The sequence below is a fragment of the Eufriesea mexicana genome, unplaced genomic scaffold (assembly GCF_001483705.2).
Source record: "Eufriesea mexicana isolate 0111107269 unplaced genomic scaffold, ASM148370v2 scaffold13082, whole genome shotgun sequence".
NCBI lineage: Eukaryota > Metazoa > Arthropoda > Insecta > Hymenoptera > Apidae > Eufriesea > Eufriesea mexicana.
Genome location: NW_016920609.1, coordinates 79,363 through 105,361, shown reverse-complemented (window position 1 = coordinate 105,361; position 25,999 = coordinate 79,363). Strand labels below are relative to the sequence as shown.

Below are 25,999 nucleotides of genomic sequence, written 5' to 3'. Positions count from 1 at the left end.
TGTGGCAAAACCCCCGAGGGAAAGTCAGGGATTATACGGTGATAAATAAATATGTACGTTTATGCAACAACCACCGTGACTCGGGGTTAGCGTCAAATTTCGATTCGCCGACATTCGCAAGCGTTACCCTCGGTTAAATAAACAGAAATTAAAGTAGTGCCGGGGGTTGAGATCTTTGACTTCCGTCGTGGGGCAAATCATCCCTTTATGGAGATTTGTAGCGTGGATTTAGAAATATTTTGACATTTGCAATGACGATATCACTTTTTGCGTTACTTCGAAATTTGGAATTAAGAGTTTAGGGTATTTTGAAGAATATGGAATAAAATATTATTCAACCCTTTTATGACACGATTAATTAGATTCGCATTGAAACCGAATGAAGCGAAATTTAGAGTTAATGCAAATCAATAGGAATAGTGCAATGGAAATTTTAATTTAATATTTTTGGAGTGCTATGAGAGGGTTAAGTGTCGATGGTTTATTGTGGCAAAAAGATTACGAATATTCTTGTTTTACCCTTTTTATTCGGTAAATTATGAATTCGAAATAGACAATGGAATTGGAGTGAGATCTCTTGGATGAATTGAAAGTACGAGACAGAGTAATAAATAAATTTTTTATTCGGATAATTTTAAGAAAATTATTCTAGGATCGAACTATACCTATATCGACAGGAGGGTCATTAATTTGGCGTCTCGATGATTCTTACGCATGTGTACTTTTATTACAAGTGGTTACGTAATCGTTACAATATATGTCATGTGACTCAGTATCTAGACTTTTACAGCAAATAGTATCACAACACGAAATATACAAGAAAAGCACAGACGTGTATCTTTCTACAGCTGTCCGAAAGTCCGTATCAATTACTCGTATATTCAAAATCTTATCTTAATATCTCAAAGAACATAAGTAACACGATCTTAAAGGAAAGAAGTCAGGGAATGAAACGAACTGAAACTTCTACTCCAGTGTCACTTTTTAACATGAAGAATTCGTTAGCGTCTCGTACAAAATTCGCTATTCGGAACCGAAAGATGAAACGACTTGGTCAACACGTCGAACCTAATGTCCGATAAACATTTCTATAATAAATAAATATGTATATATATCTATATCTTTATGTCGAAACCGAGTATCTCTCGTTTCACTTAGATACCGTTGAACCATTAAACTAAATACTGTACTTGTCGTTTCGTTACCTTTCTCGAAGGATCCATCGTTACTCGACCCCGGTCTAGGGGAAAAAGATGTCACTAGACGAGGTCGCGAATTCATTGAAGGGTCATACTTGGGGCTTCGTCCTTAGGCCAAAGCTTTCACGCACGTGTTAAACTATCACCTTCGATCGATCGTTCTCGACTATTTGGTCGGCTCAATTGCTTATTTATGCTTCCTAGTCTTTTTTCCAATCTGTCGTTGAAAGTCGGCTTCCAACGTCTAACTGCACCTAAGTTCTTGCACGTAGATACTCTCGCAAAGGAAAGTCTTTCGCGCTCTTTCATACACAATGGTACTCGAAGAAAAGGTATTACAAAGGAACGTCGATTAAATCTGCGATAAGTTCACTCCGCTGATTTGATTATCGTGTTCAATGATTCGTGTACTTTTTCCATATCGACAATCGCCAGCGGCTTCGCTCGAAGTGAGAAAGGAAATGGAATGTATCACAGAATCAATCGAATATCTTTCGGGAAGTTATTCCCGAGACCACAGAGTCAGTCGAATTTCACTTATTCGTAGATTTCAACGTGACACTGCACGAGAATCAAACGCTCGAAATTTTTCTCCAACGTTTCCCTTCGTTAGTCCCAGTCGAAGGAACGTTACTAATTTTTGTACATGTCGCACAAGACTTTCTCCATCGGAGTATTGCCGATTGTTCTGTGAAAGTATATCAGTTCCACCCTAGACGCTGGCACTGTCCTCAGCAAAGGCAGCAACAGCAGCAATCTGCCGAATCTCGCAGGACTGCCAGGTTGCTGCGCTCTAGCGTGCTGACCCAGCATCACTTGCGCTTGATCCTGCAGGTTTTCTATCTGACTGGAATCCTTCAGGCCTCGAGTTTCTGTAGCGGAATCGAAAATTTTATGACCTCGTGATAAAATCGAAATTTTCAACAAATCTTCGATAAAACATCGAAGTCTGAATATGAGCGATCTCGTTCCACTTCAAGGTAATTCTGACTCTTCAATCGTGCTTTACTGAATTCTATAAAATATCCACTTGATACTGATACGATTATAAAAGATAATAATTAAAAAAATTCCCTTTCAATTTGGAAATTCAGAATATTTTTAAATTAATTTGACGTATCACCAGTATCATCGATTATTGAGTATTCATTATTAATATATCGTTTAATAAAGAATGGTAATGTGGAATTTCTTTATCTGTTATTCGATTACAATTCTCTATGACGATTAATTTGCTTACGAACCTGGTCGAAATAGCACTATGGCCTTCATACCATGACAGCCTTATATCTCTGTAAGGTATCGTGCAAATGCCTCACATCTGCTGCCACCTGACTCGGTTTTCCCGTGGTGGTTTGCATATGGATTCCTGAATGGGGGTGCGGATGCGGCGACAAAGTCAAGGCAGTCAGTTCCGCAGAGTTGAAGAGGGGCGACGATTCGAGTGGAAGGCACCACTGTACTGCGTTCAGGAGGAACAGCTCCGACCAGGCCTCTTCTAGAAGTATCACCTATCACAAAGAGAAGAAACAATGCAGATTATCAGATTTTCCCAATATAGAGATCTTTGTCCCAATAAAATAATTTTTATTCCTCAAAATTAATAATTATTACGGGGAAAAGATATTATCTCGTTTTAAATAAATGGAACTCAGAGTGGAGATTTAAAATATTTTATGAAATCGACATTGCAGATGATATTGGAATTACTGGATTTCTTGTTTGATCGAATTTGTGTTAGAAATTGGAAGGTTGATGATCGAGCTTTGGTTCAAGATACCTGATCTCTGAAAGGCAAACTCGCGAACGAGGGAAGATTCTTGGCCCACTTTACAGCCATGAAGAGCAACCTAGCACTGGTTTCGTAGACCGTTTCAGCACTTGCAGGTGAATACAACGAGGGGATCACAGGCGGAATTTGCGTGCAACCGCTCCTTTGGGGTGTCAATGGTTCTTCGTTTGTTACGTCTATACTATCCTCGGATGCATTTCCTGTTGCACAATATTACGAGACAATGTTTAATTTGTCGATCGAATTACTCAACTTTGATACTTCAATGAAAAACAAAATATTTTTCAAATACACTAAGACTCTTACTTAAACATCTATAATATTAAATAGGAAAATGTTGCAGAAAATATTAATGCCAATTTCAGATACAGAAATGTAGGAAAATCATCATGAAATTTTAATTTAAATCTCTTTGGTTTTAGATAGTTTGCTTCCGAAAGTATCTCTTATTTTAGTTAATAAAAATAAAAGAAAGTCGATGAATACCATCTTCGTTATCTTGCCGAGGTGGTGTCGGAGGGTTGGCAGAATTCGTCGTCGGCGCAATGCTTGGTAAAGGCAATGGTGTTGTGTATCTCGCCATGGCCAACGACACAGGTGGTCTGAAAAATTATATTTCGCAAAACCATTTTACAAATATTTTCTTAACTTATATGAATACATGTTTAAATTTTTTCAAAATCATTTTGCGCATAAATTTATTTCACCCTCCCCACGGATTCCACTTTATAAAATTGAAGGAGAAACGAAAATTATTCGACGATCTCGAATTCATGCGAAGCACTACTAAACTCGCGAGGTTCGATGAACAGCGTCGATTATGCGATAGATTCGCGGTAACTTCAGTCTTTTCACACGAGAGTTTTGTTTGCATACTTTCAGCGTATGCCGCGTAGAAATTTCGTTTCGCCGAATTCGGGTAGGTAGGTGGGCGTATATAGGTAGCCCTGTACGAGAAACTCAAGCGCGATTTGCATCTTCTGCGGACGGATTCGTTTTTGAAAGCGTCGAAACCGATTACACATCGAAACTGTCGGAAAGGCTGAGAGATCGCAGATGACGTTGCGTGGTAAAATTGCGGTTAATGTACCAACAAGGCAGCAAGAACGAAGGTACGTTCAATCAGGCTTATCGACTTATTATTATAAAAGAATTGTGCAATCGCTTTAACTTTGAGTAGTCTCGTTAAATTAGTGTTATTGCGATCACTAGTGCTACTTTCGATCGAGAGTAACGATAGAATTTTTATTCCTGCATAGTATTTTCTGCCCTCGTTGAATAATATTATCAATGTTTATCAACGAATCAAGTGGAATGACAATGATTGGATTCTAAGTAGTTTGTGTTTGATATTTTTTTGAATATTCCGCACAGAAAAGAGGATCTGTGAACGAAGCGATCACCGCCACCCTGTCAGCTGCCAAGAAGACCCCATCCGACCAGGGTAAGGTCAATGCCCCGTTGTCCGTGCTACCACCCAAGATGGCGATTCCGAACAGCAGAAACTTCGCCAACTGTTACATGGAACTCTGCAAGCAGCAGCGTCTTCGACCTCTACCAGTAATCTGCGTGACACTGCCCCACTGTCTAGACTTTACCACCGACCGTGTAAAGATGGACGACTGGGGTCCCATTTTGAACTCCTTATCGCTCGATCGTAGCCTGCGGTCGATCAGCGTTCGCAGCAGGTATCAGTGTCGCAAACCATTGGAGGAAATCAATTCCGAGGACAAGGCTAGAACGATGGGCAAGGCACCTGTCGTGTTGTCTCGATATCTTCTGGAATGGCTGTCACACAGCGTGGCCCAGTGCGTCAGAAACTCTCCGGTTCTGACTAATCTAGAGTTGGAGGGCATCCCCTTTCCGCCAGACTGTTTGGCAGTATTGTGCGTGGGTTTGTCACACACGCACACGCTCCACTACTTATCCCTTCAGCGTTGTTACATCGGTGACAGCTCTTGCGAAGTGCTGTGTCGAACAGTGGCCGACGTTCCAAGCGTCAGGTCGCTGAATCTCAGCTACTGCGACCTCACGACCAAATGTGGGCCAGCTCTGGCCGCTGCATTGTGCAGGCAAAAGCTGTTGCTCTACCACGACACTTGGAAACAGTCGCTTAGGTACCAGGAACCGAATCTCGAGGCTATGTCCGGATTACGTCGTTTGACGTTGAACGATAATCCTCATTTCGGTGACGCGGCGGTGATCCAGTTGATCGAAGCAGTCAGAGACAGCCTTTGGTTGAAAGCGTTGGACCTGCAACGCTGCGGATTGACCGATAAGATCGGCAAAGATCTTCTGGAACTGTTGGATCATAACACCACTCTGAGTGTCCTGGATATCAGGCAGAACGTGAACTTGAACGAGGCTTTGGTGAAGGAAGTGATCAAACGGCTAGGAGAGAACAACGTCGACACGAAGAACGAGTATAGGTGGCTGGGTTTGCCTCAGCATGATCGAAGAGTGGCGTCAGCGGATAATGGGAAGAGAAACGAGAACGAGAACAATGGAAGACCTGTACCTAGACCGCGTAGCGCTATGACAGAGTACGCCAAGAGGCCCTATCAGTCTGCATCAAGAAAAACACTGAATTCGACGAATAACGTGAAGAAAACGAAGATGAGGCCTCACGTTCCACCGTATAAGCCTAGACAACCGCAACAACAGGTGCAACAGCCGATCGTACAAAACGGTCAGGCCAAATCCAAAATCTCTCTGCATTTAGATCTCCAATCTCACATTCAACCTGTAATGGGCGAGGCACACGTGAACGCGAACAACGTTCGATCCTACATAGACATTGTCCGAGCTGACACCGATAGATCTTCGTCGAAGAACCTGCAGCTATTGAAAGTCGACGTTGCGACGCAAATTTCGAGTAGCCAAGACGCGGAGGATTCCGCGAGAATTCAGAAGATTCAGATTCAACTAGCCGAAGCGAAGAGCGAACACGATCGTCTGCTAGAGGAGGCCAAATGCAGCGGATTACTACTGGCCGAAGAACGAGGACGACGCTTGCTCGCTGAGGAGCAGTTGAACGCGATGAAGAACAATCTAGTGGAGCTGGAGAATGCTCTGAAAGAGAAGGAACAGGAAACGAGAGGATTTCTGTTGCTCAGTCAGCAGTCTTTGGACGAGATTTGCAGCTCCTTTGATAGGTTGCTGAACATGTTGGACAGCGTGACGAAAAATCCGAACGCCAGTCGGAGGGAGACCACAGAGGCTGCCATTGTTAAGGCGGACATAAAGAGACGGGTCGCTTCTGTCATCAGAGAAACGAAATCGGAGAATCTAAGACGGGGATTCGTCGTGGACGCAGATGAAGAGGACTCGATCAGGTACACGGAACCGATGAAGAAATTTGCCAAGTCGGAGAGCGATATGAGGACTCTACCTCCGATTTCGACCATGCACATGGAGAGAAATATAGGAGACAGTCCGGACATCTGTTCTTCTCCTTTGCAAAGGGTTTTGCTTCAGGATAAGGACTCGTTGTCCCCCAGAGCCAGAGTCAGGGCGATATTCGCCCAAATCATACACGGAGACGCTGTACTCGATTTCTGTACTCACGTAGACTAGCAAAAATTGGAAGTACTCGAAGATTCAGGGACGAGGCTGCGGTGTATATGCGCATAGCTTTTCGTAGAAATAATATAGGTAGATAAATAACGCAACGAGGAAAACGAACAAGTGCTCACGCGTCGAACGTCGAACGTTGAACCCGGGCTCAAACGGTTTTACACGAGTTAGAGGTACGCGAGCGACGATCGCGGAATCAAGACTAAGAAATAAGAAACAGTAGATGAAAAAATATCTCGAGGAGTAAATTTGTAGGCAATCGAAGCGTCGAGCTTCGTTCTTTCTTCCCTCGAAGCGGATCAACGAGTTGGACCGATGATAGCATCTGTGCGCTTCTGAACGTACCGCGAATCGATAGCTAAGGTTCAACGAGAAGTCGCGTTGCAACCGATTTGTATCGCCACGATTATCTTAGCTCCGTTATCGTAGATGGAATAAACAGCTTCTATTCTGTCCAACGAGGGTCATTTCATTCACCGAACACGCGTATAACTAATCTTGGCTATTAATTCATTTCGTCCGATCGGCCATGGTATAGACGTCGTTTCTCTTGTTCTCATTGTGCTATACCTTCCATTAAATTTTCTCCGATATGTGGGTCATCCAGGCTTCCAACACAGTCATCGAAGGTTAACGTGCAAAACAAAGACCGATCGAGCTTACACAACTTCAATGCTTCGAATATAGCCACGAATGGATAAGAAAGAACCAAAAGTATGAAACGTATAGTTGAACTGCACGAGACACCTTGCCAGTTATGATTTTACCCTGTCACCAAGGGCTGGTATTTACGTAAATACGAAATGCTAAAATAATCCGGTATTCATTCGGGATTCAATACGCGTTCGGCTCGGAACGAAGCCAATTAGCTGCTACCACTTATCCCACCGATCTCGCATTCACATCGACGTCATTAGATCATCACTGACACGGACCGTCTTAAACCCTCTTTTATAGCAAATTCTACGAGTTATATGCGCATCAATGTATAATAGACTCCAAAATTAGTCGGTGAAACGAACTCCGTTTAACCGTCTATAAATTAAGCTCGTTACCTCAGACACAACCCCGTTTCGAATTACCACTACATGTGCGTGACTCGCTTTCGCTAAAAATAATCGAATATTTTATACACCGCGAACTTTCCCTTTTGTTTGAGCGATGCCCGCGCGCGTCCTCAAGAGTAATTATACCCGCGAATATATCATAGGTGTATATAATTGCACGGAATAGGAAGAAAATCGTACGGACAAAGGGAATAGGATTAGCGATGAAAGGAGACGAAGGGTTAATCGAGGACAAAGAGCAACTATGCAGGAGAAAACTCGAGCAATGGCGTGAAAGACACACGCGGAGAAAAGAAGGCGTAATTTCGAGAAAGCTGCGGTGTATCGGCGAGTATCGTCGGCACGCTCGCTGTCGCTTTTAACGTTCACCCCTTGGCGCTCTATGGATTTTCCATTAGTTCCAACCTGAGTACCCGGTTACCTGAAAAACGGTCAGCCACGGGCTACTAGTCAAAGGTAATTTTTCATGATAGATCACGCTCGGCGTGGCGTGTCGCGAGCGCGCTTGCTCACGACGGCGAAAAGTATGCTGCTGTGCAGCAGAAGATCAAACGTGCCAACAACGTCGTCGCCTCTCTTGCTCTTATCGTTGTTGCTCCCGATGAATCGCCGATTATCGATCTCGAGCCCTCGCCGTTACCTTTAATCCCCCCCTGGCTGACCCCTTGGATCCGTTCGACGATTCATCGCGTCTTTGCGTCACCTAAATACACGCACCGGGATCCAACGCGTGGAAATATTTCTTCAGCGTTGTTGCGAGAAGTGGAGCAAGGATCTGGGATGTCCACGGATACTGGTCTGCGAGATTTGCTCCGAGTTTTTCCAGGAACCTTTAGCACGGTTCGTGGCGTCGGATTTGGCTGGTTTTAGGTTAAGCTCGAGTACTAATAGTGATCTCATCGAGAAATTTTATGGTTTCTGTCGATTATTTTCGAGAAGATATTTTTCTAGATGGGTGATCGCTTGTGGATCGTAGGTGGAGATTGAGATTAATATTAGATAAGATTTTGATATTTATAGCAGGGTCATATCGCGATATTATAGTTGCAATAATAACGAGATTATGTACACAAGTGAGCTAAAGGTTCATCCATAAGGGTGAAAAGTTTAAAAGCCTACGTATCATAGATTATTTTAACATTCATTAGTTCATATGCTAAAATTCCTAAATGATCCTTTAATAATTTAACACTGCACCTACCACGACCCAAGTGACCATTTTTAAACTCCCCGTTTATCATTCCGCATTTGATGTTGTCACTTTGATCACTTGGTAATAGACTCTATTATCATTATAGTTATTTACACGATATTTAGGTAATAGCGAAAGCATGCAAAATTACGTTTGTTAAATTTATATTGGAAGTTGAAATTTCCGAGTTAAGCGTGGAAGGAATAAAAATAATGACTTACCCAAAGACACCGACGGCGACCGCAGCTTCTCGAAGCGCTCGTTCCTGGTCCATCTCGACGAGAGCCTCTGGTCTAATGGTGGCAGTGTTTCTGGGTTGCCGTTCATTCTGTACCGCTGAAACAGAAGCACACACCTTCGATGTAACGTCGATAACAGGCGTTAATTGCAGCCACGAATTAATTACACGCCCCCGTGTACCGCCTCGCGCGCGCTTTAGTCGCTGCTATCGAACGTAATGTCTTTTGGAATTTGCGCACAGCGCTATGGTGGAATTACGTGATGTGATTAATTGCCAATACGCAAGAAAGCGAACGATCCTTCGAAATTTTTAACCTCGATAACGAATCATCGAGACTAAAAACGTGTAACGTGTATTCTCGACGAATTCGAAAGAAAATAGCGACGGAAAATATCCCTTTATACAAATGAATTTTCTTCACTCGTGAGAGACAAATTTTGGAGATAGAAGAAGCAAGGAATCAGTATTATAATGGTCTACTTGGTAGTAATGGTCAATATAACGATATCATAAGGAAATAAAATACTAAATTCCTAGTCATACGACAATTCCTTTGTAATTTTGATTACGATACGTTTTTGAATATCAAAATCACTTACCAAATCGATAACAAAATATTCGGAACTTTAGAGCGATGTTGGTAAAATAATTCGGTCCTCGAAAAGTTAAAACTTCATTTGGTATTTGAAGCAAACAAAAGGAAAAGTTACTCCACGGAGAATTAAAATAATTAATTAAAACAGCGCAATTTAAAAAGCTCCATTAGCAAATTGACACTTCGCTTAAATAAACTTCGATACCTCCATAAATTAACCTGAATCTCGCATCAAGAGACTCACGTGACTCGTTCATTTTCTAAATACCCAAAACGTGATTGTACATTTCATGTAACTCAGGTTCCTAATATAACAATTGGTCTATAAGCATCGCTGTCGTCGATGGTCCATTGACATTGTCACAGCCGAGCTAAAATTAAGCAAGTGCATATAAGATTATGCAATATCGCAATTCCGAGAACGAGGCTCCCGTTCTGGGAGAACAAAACGATCGGCTGAACGAGACAATCGAGCGCCGTTCGTGGTGTGTCTCTCGATAATACGTTCGTTACACGAGATATCCTACCCATCCCGTCAGGTTTCTTGGTTATTGAAATATCAGTGGAGTATGCTGGTTCGACGAGTCTTGCCAGATTAATCGGGGAACAAACGATTGGCCACCACCCTCTCGTCAAACTCACGTAACGCGCCGTTATATCACGCCAGCGGCCTGCGTCTGACAAGCGTGAATTTAACAGACGCGTAGGAATCAGCCGCGCTTATTGTTTGTATATATCGTCGTTCGATAACTCCCATTCGACTGACAGCCAACGGCAGAGTATCTTCCTCTGGAACAACCTCGTGGTTCACGAGAAAATGGAATAATATTCCCTATTCGTATTTTCCGTCGCATGTAGTTTCTTTGGGGTTGAATTAATAGGAGGAGTCGTAAAGGGACGTGAAATCTCATTCCGTTCGTTTAACGTTTAACCTGGGCTCCGAGCTTTCAAAGCGATTACATCGGGGGTCGAAACAGGTTTAAGGTGCCATTGCGTGGAATTTCGGGGTATTTTCAACGACGATGTCGAAGGTCGGGATAGAGTAGAGGAACGACAGATGGTACGTCGAAGATTCGAACTTAAATTTTGGCGTATATTACGCACGAGGTACGACTCGATAAGAGTATGGCAAAGTATTTGCACAGTTGCGAGAAACAAAACCGAGTATCTTGGAATTCGACAGAGGATAAATCAACAAGGCAATTCGTAACAAGTTATAACGCGACTATTTCTGCTCCTGCGTGTTTTTATTATAAATAACGTCGGACCGAAAACGTGTTGCATTTATTTCCAGCTTTTATTCCTTTATCTTTATTATCGCGCTCGGGAATACCTTCGAGCAGCGTTTGAAACAAATACACGCATGTGCAAAAATAATTCAGCATGAGTGAAATACACGGTGACACCGTTGAAGGTACGAAAGGAACATTCACCTGTGCATCGTTTTACGTTTGTACGTTTTGCAGACAGTCTGTCATTAAAAACTATCGCGCAGAGCCGGCGAAATTCGTGCCGTTCGTTCCCAAAGAGGGTTTTCCAAAGCACAAAGCACAGTCGCAGACATCTTCGACGCGCCATCAAGGCTGTAACGCAGAGACGCGACAGGGCCATGCACTTCCGTTCCCGAGAGAGAAGACTCGTGACGCCGGGCACATGTTAATGGCGCCGCGATTAGGGCATTCAGTGGTGTGTAACGGCGAGCAGAATTTTTTTTCTTCCAACTTCCCCTTTAGCACGGCACGGGTGCACAGTAATTTCGTAATAATAAAAAGCGTGCCGCGGCTCGCTTTACCTACGCGTCGTGCTGCCTGCTGAGCGGCTTAATAGGATCCTCCTACTTCGTCAAGCCTTTTGCATCCGCCGTCTCTCTTCTTCCTTCTTTTTCTCTCCCTCTCCTCTCTGTCCACGAGCTTTCTTCCCTTCGCTTCACCCTCGCTCTCTCACTTTTTCTCTCGTTTACCCTGCCGGCGGAAAAGATAAACGCCCTTCCGCCGGTCGCGTCCCCGGGAAATTTTTCTTGTCCGCGTGTGTAACGCGCGCGCTTTCCCTTTTGTCTTTTTAACTCTTCAGTCCGCTTATTTTCACACGACCCCTTCCTTTTCCTCTTTTATTCTCCTTTTATTCCTTTTCCCTTTTGCGCAACCTCACTTTGCTTTTCTTTGTTTAATTCACTGGTCGCGGATTCAGGTGTTGGGGATGTTTGAGGGTGATTAGAGAGCTGCTCGTGAGGTATTCTAGTTTGGCTGGAAACTTTCCGAGATAGTACAGAGAGAGAGACGTGAAATTGCGGAGTTAGAATATCACAGAAAGATATTTGTACGCGAGACTATAGTATGCAACCTAAAAATTTCTAAGATATTATGAAAATGTTATTTTTCGAATATTTTCTACCTCGAATGTACCTCGTGTGTCCTTAAAAGCATTAAAAAATATTTACAGTACGAAGCATTTTTCATTGCGAAAGATAACAAATGTCATTCGCGAAATTAAACACCACCTATGATACTGATCGAGTGTTCTAGTAAAAATTCATTCGACACTTTAAACGCACTTTCCATTCACACCCGTCGGAATCATCAAAAGTCCAGGTAACCAATTTACCGTCCATCCATTTACCGGCCATTCACCGTCTCTCCAGCGTAATTCCTCGCAAATTACAATCGTTAATTCTTCCCGTTCGATAAATAGAGACTTCTCTATCCGTCCGGTACGCACCCTTGCCACCGTGTCGGCGTCTCCGACGTGCAGTTTCACGCCGGGAGAGATAAACGCCCTTTTACAGATCGTTTCACTCTCATTTGCGTGAAGCTCACCGTGGGAGGTCTGCCTCCCTCTTTCACTTTGCTTCTTCCGCTTTTTCTCTCCCTTTCTTCCTCGCCCACCGTTATGACACGATTTACCCGCGCCACGTCTCCGTACGCCAGCGGATTCCTCGTCGTCGTGCAACACGCGCGTACGTACGCACATCCGCTGGAAGGACAGGGACAAGGGCGCGAGAAAGGGCGCGAGAAAGGGCGCGCCAGACAATGAGGAGCGCGCGGATTTTTGCGCACACGGATCGGCCGCACGTTGCATACGTTTATTTCCCCCAATTAACCCTTCGGGGCTCGGCGACGGCCACGCGACCGTCGCTAACGACCGCGGTGTTTACGACGCCCGGCGTCGTTTCGCCTGCCGCGTCGTGGCGAACCGCACCGCTCTGCGTGCGGCGGCTCTTCGCCTCGTGCTACGTGTTTCGTGGCTATGCATACGCAATTTTCATCGAATTACCGTGGCATGCGACGACGACTATTCGGTGCTCATTTTCTGCGTGGGGATTGGTATTGTATGGGGATTTTGCTGCTTCGCTTTTGACGAAGACGGTAAAAATTGATTTGTTGCTTGCTTCTCAGATATTTTTCTCTTCGATATTTTCATCGTATCGAAATAAAAATATGGCGTAAATATCCACGTAAGACGCAGGAAATAACCTTATTAAGGTCTTAGAAAACTGAAGATAAAGAGATTCTTCATTCACGGTGGTATTCTACACAGAAGGCATGCTAAAGTGTCATCTACTGTCTAAAATTTATATCGTATATCATTTATCGTGGAATAATTTATACCTATATATTGGAATATTCCTTCACAGTTTTATTGTCATAGATATCCTGTCGAATAGACAACGATTGACAAAATTATTAAAGAAAATACAGAGATAGTTCCTTCCACGTACACCTATAATGTCTACGAAGATGTACACCCATATCGCCTAATAGGACAACGACGCGATGAGAAACAACTCATCATCGGAAATATCGATATCGATCAAAGCTCGATCTACACCCATTGTCTTCGGAGAAATGCTATCACTCGAGACGATGGAATGGCGAAAGTTGGCGCAATATCTTTTTGTCCTCGTCGCGGAGCGTAACTCCCGACGCTGGCCAATCTAATTTCCAGGGGAAACGATCGACGTTCCATAGAAACGTCGTCGTGCCGGTCGCCAAGGGAACCGGCATCCAATTGGAAGTATTTCTTCCTACGACGTCAAGTTCGGCAATAAGAAAGTTGGCGCGCGCCGCGGGACGAGTTTCCGCGGGGATGACGACGTCGTTGGGAAAAGAAGAGACGTCGGAACGGCGATGGAAAAAGGAGGAAAATGCTCTTTTGCCGTGGCAGGTGCGCCCCGTTCGCCGGCTGAGAGGCATTAAGAGTTGAATCGAACGCTACCGCCAAAGCGGACCTCGCCACCCCGCGCCAATCGCCCCGCCTTTATCCAGTTATTTATGTCGCGAACATAAAGGACCCTCGCTCGAATTCCTCGATCCTCCTGCCCCCGATGGAAAGAGGAAACGCGAACGTTGATTGATTCCCACAATGCGGGGTTACCTGCGGAAACGGATAATCTAATGTATCGATGGCCCAAGAACCACCCCCTATGACGATCGTTGGGAAAGATATTCTTTCGCACTCCGGGCTGGACCGATACTTATACTAGTCGAGGAAAATTCACCGTGGTTTTGTTTCAGATTGATCGATGTTAACTGGAAATACCTATGTATTATATTGGGGATGATGATGTGACTTTGCGAATGGGGTGTTAAAAAGAATTATTTGATTCGAGAGAAATTCACTATGATTTTGTTTGAGATTGGTTAACCCTTTGCACTCGAGAGGTGACTCTCAGTGACCATTTCATAAAATTTGGAAGATAGATATTAATTAATATATCAAATTTAATGTAACGTAACAGTATGCAAGGTTTCGAAATCAAATAGTTCTATAATTCTATTATTATAAAATTCTTTATTTACTGCTCAAAAAAGTATCGTCAGTTTTTTAATAGAGGATCTTTGATTTTCTACTCTTCTCTAGCCAAAAAATCGTCGAGTGCAAAGGGTTAATATTAATTAAGGCATACACACGTCAAAGTAATTAAGTTTTAAAGTAATTAAAATAATTAAAAGTAATTATTTTAATACCGGAACAAACGATTTCTTTTTTCTCATTATTATTTTCTGTTTGATGGATTTAATGAACTTGGCAAATAAGCGATTCGGTTATGGTACTTTGGGAATATATTTGGAGAAAATGGGGCGTGGTGTGTTTTATTCCACTCGATAAAAATTCCACGTGGATTTAGTTGAAAGTAACTGAGGGATGATGACGGGTGTGGCAGTGTGTTTGAAGGAAACGGCGTATGATTTAGATTAAAATGTTTTCCATTCGGTAAATTCTGCTAAACCGTGTCATAATTTGTTTGTCGATATTTTATACGATGTAGATACGTTGCGAATTTGATAAATTATTTTATAAAATAGCACGAAATTAAAGAGCTTAAAATTAATCGGTTTTAGATGTCTGAGAGTATTTGGATCAAACATGGATGCTTTTTATTAGTAAAAAAGTAGATTTTCAATCTTTTTTGTTAAGTTTCGTTTAAAGATTCTGAAGCTTTGTGTACACAGTTTAATTAGTTCGTAAAAGTCGATTAAGAGGAAAGTAATTGTTTTATGCTCACCATACAGCATCCATGAAGTGGAAGAGACATGTTCTTTAAAACGTAAAAAAAAAAAAGATTGTTCTATTTAGAACGAATTTCTCTCATGCATTATTTAAGTAAGAAGACTTAATCGTCCATCACAGAATTGTTTTTTCATCCAAAAATCAATTCTGAAACTTTACTGTTTATATTTTCGTCGGTATCCATAGTGTTTGAACATTTCGAACAACTTCATCGATTCAGCGATCAAGAAATGGAATTTTCATACATGGAACACGAATCGTGTCCTCACCTCGAAAGCAACTTCTCCTTCATAACCGTAACAAAAATTGCAACGTGCAACAGAAGTTATCCCAAATGTATCAACTTCCGCAATTTTATTTTCCAAAATTTACGTAATCTCACGGATTTGTCTTATTCGCCGAATGTTTATTCCTAAACTAACGCATAACGAGGAATGAAAGCTAAAGCAAAGGAAACGAAAGAAACGAGGTAATCTACGCGATAACAAGAAACGCGTGCTTATCTCCCAATTATTATTCAATTCAATTACTCACCGTCTTTATTCATTCCCATTTGCATGCACTTCTTCAAACGGCACGCCTGACACTGATTTCGGTGAGCTTTGTCCACGACGCATCTTCCGGTACCGGCTTGACATCTGAGCACAAAATTTTTCCAGACATGTAGAAAGATTTCAAACGTGAAAAATCTTCGCGACATTTTTCACTATCGTTAAAAATTAATTTCTCGATTTCATTAATATCACGACTATCCAATCAAACTCAGTGTTGAAAGAGATACAAAGAATTTCATAGATCGTTCGTTTCATATGTATACCTCTAATTCTCGTGACCAAAGAGATGTTAATTGAAATTTAATTATCGTTAGATTCTACGGTATCGTTAGAAAGATATCGTGAGTCGTTATCGATGAGGAAACCCGAACGAAGAAGCTCTTCTAGCTGTCGAAATCGATCGATCCTTGACGACGACGTTTCATCGACGACCACCGTAACTTGATGGCTGTTGTCCCTTCCGAAAAGACGAGAAATTTCGAGCGCACTTGCCGGAAATCCTGGCTGCGCACTCAGGAGATGGCGTTAAATTCGATTACTTTCATTGTTCGGCTAACCCGGTTATCCTTCCGAGCTGACTAACGTAAAGAGGCGACCACTCGGGGTCACGTACCTTCTTCTTATCCCACTTAATTTCATCCAATCCCGCGGTAGCCTCGTGGTGCTTCTTAGGGGTTAGAACCGCTTCCTCTTTTCCTTTTCAGCCTGCTACATGACGCTGCTCCACTTAGAAATCAACATTCCCCATTTCAAATTCTCAGTTCTTTTTTTCCCTATAAATTAGTTTACATTTGTCATTCGAGAGTTTCAGCAATGAAGAATTCTAAAGAAATTGTGAAGATACCAAATTCATTACGATAATTTCGAAATTTAAAAATTCGAATTTACAGATAGATCAATATCTCGATACAGCCATATTTAACCTGTGCATCCCTTACCTATGCACAAATTTATAATTCATTAAAATACAGTAGAACTTCGATTATCAGAATTAATTCGGAAATATAGCTGTTTGGATATTTAAGAAAATTAATAGACACAACATTCCCATACGTGATATCCAAGTTCTCAAACCTTGTCTATTAGAAAGCTCCCTATTACTAGACCTTCTCTACCAGATTCCCTGAGAATCAAAAAAGCAGCAATCTTCGTCAGTGACAGTCGAACGAGGCAAAGTCAAGCCTTCCACGGTTCCCATGGATCGGTCAGAAAAAGGTGTGAGCGTTAGTGATTCGACGGTAATGGCCTCGGGCTCGATCAATTCCCAGGGTTCCGTTAGCGCGATTTTAACTAACGTCACTCACAAGGAGGCGGCTTGATCCAGCGGCGCGACGAAAGGACGCCACCGTCCTGGAACTATCTTGTCCCGAGGCGGTGGAACACGAAGGGCACCGAAGGGTGGCTGCGTGCTGCCGTGCCAGCGGGGTTCCTCTCGCAAATTGATTTGCGTTCACACCCCAGCGAGCCTCTGCCGCGCCGCCTCTGGCCCGTGCAACACGAGGGATACATCACCCTCGGCCATCCACGGCATTCACCCTTCAGAACCACATCATACATTTATTTACGCATCTCTCTATTCTTCTGCTGGCCGGCATTGTTTGCTTCATCGAGTTACCGGAAACATGTGCTGCCTGTTATCGCGTCCGGAGATCGCGACTACGGATCATTCAATGACTTAACCCCCTCTGAGTTCTGGAAGTCCTATAGAGAACGAAGAATGGGAGGCTGGTGAGCGAGGTATGTGGGTGGTGAGAGTTGAAAGAATTGAGAAGAAATTAAAGTGGATATTGGCACGTGATGGGTATTCTCGTTGGTGAAGTAAGTAAATTATTATTTGTGTTATCTGGAGTCTTCCTTTAATCCTTTTATAGTCCCCAAGATCGTTAATTTTGAATAATTAATCGTAAATAACAGACAGGTAGGAGGATATAAATATAAACGAACTATACGTCTGCATTGTTAAAAGGGATCTATCAGCAATTGCAGCGACTAGGAAACCACTCGTTTGTCGATGATAGCATGGAACAGTTGATGCATTGCGCGCAAAATTCAAGTGTGGCCCAATGGGAGTTGGCGCGAACTTTCCACGCAATCTGGATCATGGACGATCTACTTAATTGCATCTAACCGATCCGTGAAGTTGGACTTTAATCTGACGATTATGGCCGATGCGCCGCCGCGGCGCATCACGTCGAGACGCATCTGTCGCGGTCTGTTCCCCTCTACGAGTAATTGGTTATCTGTGCGAAGGCTCTTCACTCTTTACCGCGTTACCATTCAACAGGAATTGATAGCGGAGAATAAAAAACCGATGCAACGAGCCACGGTGATGAATCGAGTAGACACGTGCCTCAAATGACCGATTTTCGATCCGCTTTAACACCGTGACAATAGCCAAAGTCCACACAAATGATTTATTTTTACAAAGTATAACTCATAATTTGAATATCTTGAAACACTTAACCAAGTAATCGAAGTAATTGCAAAATAACAAAAACTAATTCCAAATTTTCATCTGCTCCCATATGATTTTCAGTAAATTCCTTCGTTCCTGCAATATTACCAATTCGATCAACCGATGCTCCTAATATCAGAACCCTTTCTCAAACTTTCAGAAATCTCTTTTCAAACCTCGCGACTGGCCTCCGCCAGGAGACTCAAAAAAACCTCGGCAGATCCCAAGAAGAGAATTTATTGTTCGTGGCTATTTGCAGTCTGGTCACGTGCTCAAAGCGAACGTATCTGTAGCATTTATTTTTCGAGCATCGGCGGGGGTAATAGTTTGTATATCGAGCATCCTGGCATCGTGTATCTCTTCGACAGGCTTAACGCGCACACCTATGGGCGCCTGTTATCGATAGTCACGTATACGTAGTCAAAGGGATGCACGCACACGGCAGACAACCGTGGGCTCGTACGTGGCCCCGTGTAAAACGGATCGAGCGTATCAGACAGCGATTCCGAGCTGAGAGGGATCCGATGGAGATGGATGGCCGTTCCCAGGGGATGGTAATAGTATGCCGTATACACAGGGCGGCGGGTTAGGTGGATAGGTCCTCCAGGGTTCAACATTATGCCGTTCCGCATTGTTGCCCGGTATTACGATGAGCCCACTCGACTTGGACCACATGGCGCCACTGGCTGGCCAGTTTGACATTAAACGCCGTAAGAGGATCTGCTGACTAATTTCTATCTGATAGGAGACGAGAGATTTTGCCGCAGTAGCCGGTACTTTCGAAGGAAAGATTTGGGTTCGAGTCGAATCGGGGATTTAAGATGCATCGTAGGTGTTAAGTACGGTGAAACGATTCTTTTCACTGGTCGATTTCGTTTTCTGGTCTTTGAGTATAATTTGAGATACTTCGGGTATTTGTTTTAACCGAGAATTAGTTCCTCTTGGTTTTTGGTAAAATTTAGTACACTGTTTATATCATCACGTTTTGAAGAAAATAGTAGGTTCGTACTGAGAACATTAGAACTGCTTAAAAGATAATTTTCACACTTTTCTTTATAGTCTGAATAGTAATTAATTAGACGGCACAATAATGTAATAATAACAATAATTTCCACTTTTAAAAAGTAAGGATAGATCATCTCTATCCACACGTTAGATTCCACAGGAATACTATACGATATTTAACGTAAATATGTAGAATGAAATATTTATTAATTAAAGAATTATTTGACTCACCTGTATATCAGCTTCCGCCTGACACTCCTCTTGAAGAATCCACTGCATCCGTTGCAAGCGAGGATTCCGTAATGTTTCCCGGAGCTGGTATCACCACAGACCACGCATATCAAGCCGAGGCTGCGGGGTGGTTTGCTGCCATGTTGCGGTTGCAGTTGCTGCTGTTGTTGTTTGCGGTTAAATACGGCGATCTCGCGAGCGGGAAATCCGTAGGTATTCCTCTGCAAAGTGGAACCGGACACTCTTGGACAGACCTCGAGGCGTAAGGATCGTGATTCGACGTCGATCCTGTCGCTCCCAAAGGACTATACCGCTCCGGTAATCCTGGGGAGATTACGCTGCTCTCGCCCGAGTCTGGAAACAAATGGTTTTTCAGTTAAGTTTTTCTTTCTTCGTGGAGAGAGAACAGTTGCTCGAGGAAATAATTTCTGACGAGAGAATATGGAATTTTGTGGAAAAATATGAATTGTTTTTAATGTATATACTTGTGTTGCATGCAACGAATTTTAATTGTATTTTCGCCGATGGTTGTTCCGTACTTCTTTTCATTGCTCGAATGAAATTATTAAATATTTTGCGATTATAGTGGCTTTAATTATAACGACGTTTGCTACAGTTAATACTTGATTGTCGGTTCACGCTTTGAGTGTCAACATTCACGAATGATTTTCTTTGCGAAGTGACTAGACTTTACACAATTGTCGATACTGTGTTAAGAAAATGCACCGACGTAGCCTTCGATTTTTATTTCTTGGAATGTTTATTGATCTTCCAGTAACAATAACTTTTATTCAGTTGATATTTTTGCTCGTCTCTTTTCGAAGCACCGATAAACACAGCAAAGAAATGGGTCCTCTACTTCTTCCTCGTTGATTTATTTTACGTCGTTTATTTTTTTCCATCGAGAAGGGAATCAATTTTGATGGAACAACTTAAGATTTGCAATCCGTGCCGCAGTTTTTCCACATTCGAGTTTGATTCATCCTATTCGATCAGATGGCAGTTACGTTCGCCTAATCCCGGAAATCTCTGTCGCGCGCTTGTGTGATCGGCCCCACGCGTCTTGCCACCTTCCACCCTTGATTGATTCCCATGTGGAGGGGTCCTCGAACACGTACGTATAATAATTGCACGCACATGATACGCAAACGTTATGGTTCGCCAGGAAGGACTTGCATGACAGTTAGGCGGTATTCTGAAGATTTGTGGCCGATTAAATGGCCGATGATAAAGTGATTATGTATACCTCACGTTATTATACACACCAACGCTATTATTGACAAAGAGTAACTGTTTCATCGGAGGAGAAATGATTAATTTCGCGAGATTAATTTCGAAGAAACGATATAATTGAAATTGTTAGAATATTTTTATTTTTCTCATTGGGAAATGTAATACAATTTACTTTTTACGAATGACAGGGCACGATTGTCTATGGTTTCTGTCCCCATGAGACCCGTGGTTCTTTTCTCGCATCCCTTAAGGCTTACCGTCTGGATCGCGAGGGCAAACAGTATTTACATCGAGAAATGAGTTCTTAAAAACCGTGGTATAAATATTTATACATTCAAAAGAAAGTAGAAGAAAAAGAAATGTGAGATGATTCTATCATGGGGAGAATACAAAGTGCTGCTTTGCTTAATGTACCTCCCCTAACTACTACATATTTTTTGTTTCGCTCGTTTCGAATATTCAAAACATTTTGAACACAATACTCTCTTAAATTTAAAGCAGAAAACATCACTTACATACGCGCAATGAATCAGAGCTTCTATTTGACAGAAAAAAGTCAATATTCTGAATTTTATAATAAATTTCGATATGACAATCACTGCTACTTTACATGTACAATAAACACATCTCCGATCTTAATAAAGAAGGAAAAAATGGATGCTTTAATAATTACGTCGTTAATTAAAAATACCAAACTATGGCTGTTATATATAAATTACAGTAGTTACATATAGAAATGACTATAAATAGTTTACAGTCAGAAGACGAGACTACATGGTTGATTATAAAAAAGAAAAATTGTAAAAGTGTCGCCAACCGGTAGAAAAATAAATTTCACTGTCATCGTAGGGCGCGTTAACGATATTAATTGGGAGATGGAAATGAAAAGAGATCGGAGACCGGCGAACATCTGCGTGATCAACGAAATGTGATTTCGCCTCTCCACTCGGCTTTATTAGTCACGCTGCCAGCCCCGACGAGGCGCGAGATCTCCCCGGAATCGTATTTGTCGGCTGCATCGTACCCGATCGAAAACTCGTTCCGGTCTCGTTAATGCCGCGGGGTCAGATAGGATCCGTTCGAATTACCATGCGAATCGACAACAGGTCGATATCAGGTTAGGGTCCCGCTTCTAACCCGCTGCAAAATAATTTAACCGTGCCCTAGTCCGCGGAGTTGTTTAAAATCGTTTTCGGCTCGAGCACTCCAGACGACAGATTGCAGTCGGTGCTTACGGTTATTCGTTTAGAGTAGAAAAGAAGAATATTCGATCGATGGAACTGCTTGAGCAATACTCTTGAGTGGGAAGAAGGTATTTATAGAATTTTGGAAATACGATTTATACGAATTAGTCTTTTGTATGATATTTAATGAACGATATTAGAGTAAAAGATTAGGCAAATTGCCATATAGATATGTGAGAAACTCATTCTTATATCTTTTTTATATAAAACATATGTTGAAGATAAATTAACTATTATTAATTACTAATTAAATTAATAAATCATTCGTATCCTGAAAATTTTTTAAAATTATTCGTGTCCTGAATCAAAACGATATTAACGCTAAAATTACCGATCTTTAATAGGTACCTAAACATAGTGGACATAGATAATAGTAATTTCTATGGTACCACGAAGATGATTAAATATATTAATTACAGTTCTACCTGCATACGAGTTGACGTTAATTTTTCTTTGAAAGCAGATACATGTTTCTAATAATTTCAGAAAGTTGATATTTCTAGTGTTAAAAGTTAAGTTTAATGGTTGAGAAAAGTTGAGAATGAAGATAGAACATGAAGAGGCTAATAAAAATTCTATTACCTTAAATACAGAAATATGTTACACCATTTAAAACGAGGATCATCGAAGGAAGATCGTTGTTTACGACACACGTGACTACAGATACAAGAACGAATTCAAATTACGAATTATCAGCCCCACGATGAGATTACAGTATCAGATCCAAGCGATCCCAATCCGTAATCGTAATCAATGATCAAAGGCACGGGGCACGTCCGAATCGCTGGCCGACACGCGTGATCCAGCTCCGGCAGGAAGAATTCAGTCGTATCGTTTCGTCGTTACGGTTACCGGGGGATGAACTCGAGACGATCTTATTAATGCCACTCACGTAACGTCCTAAGCGTGTCGGCTTTTCGATCTCGTTAACACCCTAATCCCGACGAACGCGCGCAGAGAGACACGAATTGCGATATCTGAAATCTGTTCTCAAAAAGGCAAGCCAACTCCAACCAACCACCGACACAAATTCCATCGACGATCGATTCCACGTTTCACTCCGTGTAACATCGGCATGAAACATTTTAATTCCCCATTATACACTCGGTAGTCTACCTCTCACCCAGTAGCCTTCGCTTTTAGAATTCTATTTCGAACCGACATCAAAAGGGTTGATCAAACCTCTCTAAAATCTCTTACCCTCCTCTCTGTGCCAAGAATAATCAGACCCCCGCCTCCACTTTATCAATCTAATTTTCCCCGATAAATCCTCCGTCACAATACCATCCACCCTATGCACGGATTCCTCTGCTCCCCAAACGACTTCCAAGCCTTGCCATAATCCACCGCAGACGAAACAACCCCGTAGAGGGTCTCTTCGACGTCCTCGGTCACGAGGTTCCTCCGAGACGGGTTGGTCTCGCTGAAATCTTAAGGTGGCCAGGTTGATCCGCGTACGCGACAGCGTTACGCCATTAGGGTAATCGAATCTGGACGGTAGCTCGCGGAATGCCATCGCGACTGCCAGGGGTTAAAAGAGGAGAGGAGAATTATGCGGCCGTATGGTGACCGGTGCGAGAAACGCGGAACGCGTACGTGTGTGTATAACGAAAGCAGGGGCGTCAAATTTCATTAGCATATCAATGCTGGCGGATGGCAAGGTGCCACCTGCGCCCCCGTATTATGGGATCATCGAGGAACGGAGGTGGGGCGCCGCGGGGATGACGACCAGCAAAGGGGACGTTGGCCGAGGAGCTCGGGAAAAAAAGGGGTTTCGTAACTACCAGCCACCACTTCGACCACCCTCCACCCCCGCACCCCAATCTCGACTAATTGTTACCGCATTAGGGAGATATCTGTATTGTCTGGGACGGTGTCTCGTACGAATTCGCGATTTGGAACATCTGTTTGAGCTGGTGCTTTGATGTGTATCCGCGTGCGTGTTTGTGGAGAAATTTTTAGTTGTATTGGAGCTCCTGGTGGGAAGATTTTAATGCTCTTGTGGTTTATAACGCGTCGTGTCGACTAATATACGTATCGTGTACCCCTACTGTCTTGTATCGTACTGTATTAGTACTGTAGTGTATATAAGTATACTGTATTGATTAACGCGGGGATAAAAATAAGGATTTTAAATATATCGTTTAGAAGTATATGAACTTTTCTTCGCAACAAGTATGAATAAATTCTGTCACTTTCTTCTGCGTACCCTAGTCTCGATTAATTGGTATTGCATTAGGGAAGCATTGTTATTTTCTGAGATAGTGTTGCGTACTTTTACCAAGAAACGGTATAATTAATATATCAGAAGAATTAAATTTAAGATTGGATCTAACCGAAAGTAATTTGCAGTGAATAATATTTAGTTCGAAATCTGAAATATTTTCTAGACAGAAATGTCTCGATTAATAAGTCAAAAGTATACGTGGTAATGACATTTAATAAAAATCGATGATTTAAGTAATAAAAATAATTTTGTACCCCTACGACCCCATTCGAATGCGCCGAATATGAAACGCGATTTTTCTTTCCTCGTTTAACGCGTAGGAAAATCATGCAGTGCTAAATTCTTCGGGTCACTCAAAATCTGATTACTCTAATGGCATAATTTCGTTGGCCGCGCTGCACCCTCTTTTTCCACTTGCCGCCCCAGATCTACGATTCGCGTAAGAGTGCGCCGGGGGGTTGATTTATGTGTAGCCCGTCTTTTGAACGTGCATTAACATAGTCGTTCATTTATAAACGTAAGAGGAATCTAGCGCTCGATGAACGATGATCTAGAGACGACAAACATCGACAAATGCATCAAATAATTTTGCGAAACGATATTTAACGTTCCGCGGACAAATGTTAGGCTGTTTTCTTTCGCTCGCGGAAGTGAATATCTCGTGTTCACTGTTTTGACATCTGAAATAACAGCCTTGCATTTTATCGTTGAATTCGTAATCTTTCGATTAATAAATAACAAGAATGATTCTTCCCGTGAAATCGATAGCGATACTACCTTGACATTTGATCGTGTCGACGCAACTAGCGTCATAAATCATCGTCGCGAGGATTGAAAAGACGATTAAAAATTATCAGGCCTTTGCAAAATATTTGGGGGCCAAAAAATATGCACGAATTCTATTTACATATCGATACCTTTAACAGAGAGGAATGTTTGCTCAGTTATGTTTTTCTTGCGTGCACACTGCGCTTTCTTTACTCGCGTGCCATTTGTCTTTCAATTGTAAGTAAAATTCTGACGAACTGTCATCGAAAACAGAGCGAACTCGATATTTGCCTCGCGTTTATCTCGCTGCTCCTTTCGAAACAATGACACACTGTTATGTCAACTCACCATGTCGGATACTCAAAGGGCTGGTAGGACTCCTTGGGTGATCGGGGGCTGCATCGTTCTGCGGTTGCTGATGCTGATGCTCTTCCAACGTGGTAACCGATGTCGCTCCGTTCATGGTGTATCAATGAACATTCCCCACAAACAAGAGGCAATATACTGCAACATACAACAGTTTGCTGACGTTATTACACCGATTCATTAAAATACCACCTTGATCGACACAACGATGTCGTTGTTATTTCAACAACGCGGTATAACAAACTACCTACCATTAAAATACCACCCTCGTCATTATCCTTGCCATTGGTCGCTGTGAGTTAGTTACACGAAACCAACAACCAACGAAAACTCGCGAATAAATCAAATGCACGATCCCATGCTCATCTTTTAAACCTATGTAAATCTTCATCAACTGCAAATCATCGTCAAATCGTCGAATCTTCTTTACCTAGCTACGATACAAGCCTTGTCAATTTCACTCTTCGTCACACGCGCACACCAACAGTCCAACCGTCCAAGATCAGGTACTCAGAGCATCCTCGAGGTCGTTGCAAACTTCTCGCACTGATTTCATCGAATAAATCACCCGTCAACCAGTTCCCGCGAAACTCCACTGATTCACCCCGACGGTCGACGAAAACTACCCCAGCGAGGAGGACTCCGATCACCTCCGGCGTCTCGAAGAGTCAATACGGCTTGACAGCCCACGGATTGCTGGAAACTGATGGAACCGCGTCAACGAGAGCAACGACGACGGATGACGT

The 25,999-nt window shown here is 42.5% G+C and overlaps 2 protein-coding genes across 2 annotated transcripts; one reads left to right on the top strand and one right to left on the bottom strand.

Annotated features, from left to right (window-relative positions):
- Nucleotides 1-1,832: 1,832 nt before the first annotated feature.
- On the bottom strand, nt 1,833-25,560 carry LOC108553771 (photoreceptor-specific nuclear receptor). The gene is given in 11 exon segments (XM_017908803.1): nt 1,833-2,071; nt 2,444-2,473; nt 2,476-2,710; nt 2,980-3,191; nt 3,478-3,593; nt 9,048-9,162; nt 15,705-15,808; nt 19,416-19,585; nt 19,588-19,769; nt 25,236-25,391; nt 25,505-25,560. Coding segments are annotated over 10 exon segments (1,518 nt in total). The 5' UTR covers nt 25,351-25,391; nt 25,505-25,560.
- LOC108553770 (centrosomal protein of 78 kDa) lies at nt 4,474-6,567 on the top strand. Its single transcript, XM_017908802.1, has one exon. It carries the CDS (start codon nt 4,474-4,476, stop codon nt 6,565-6,567), a length of 2,094 nt encoding a protein of 697 aa, XP_017764291.1.
- Nucleotides 25,561-25,999: the final 439 nt, after the last annotated feature.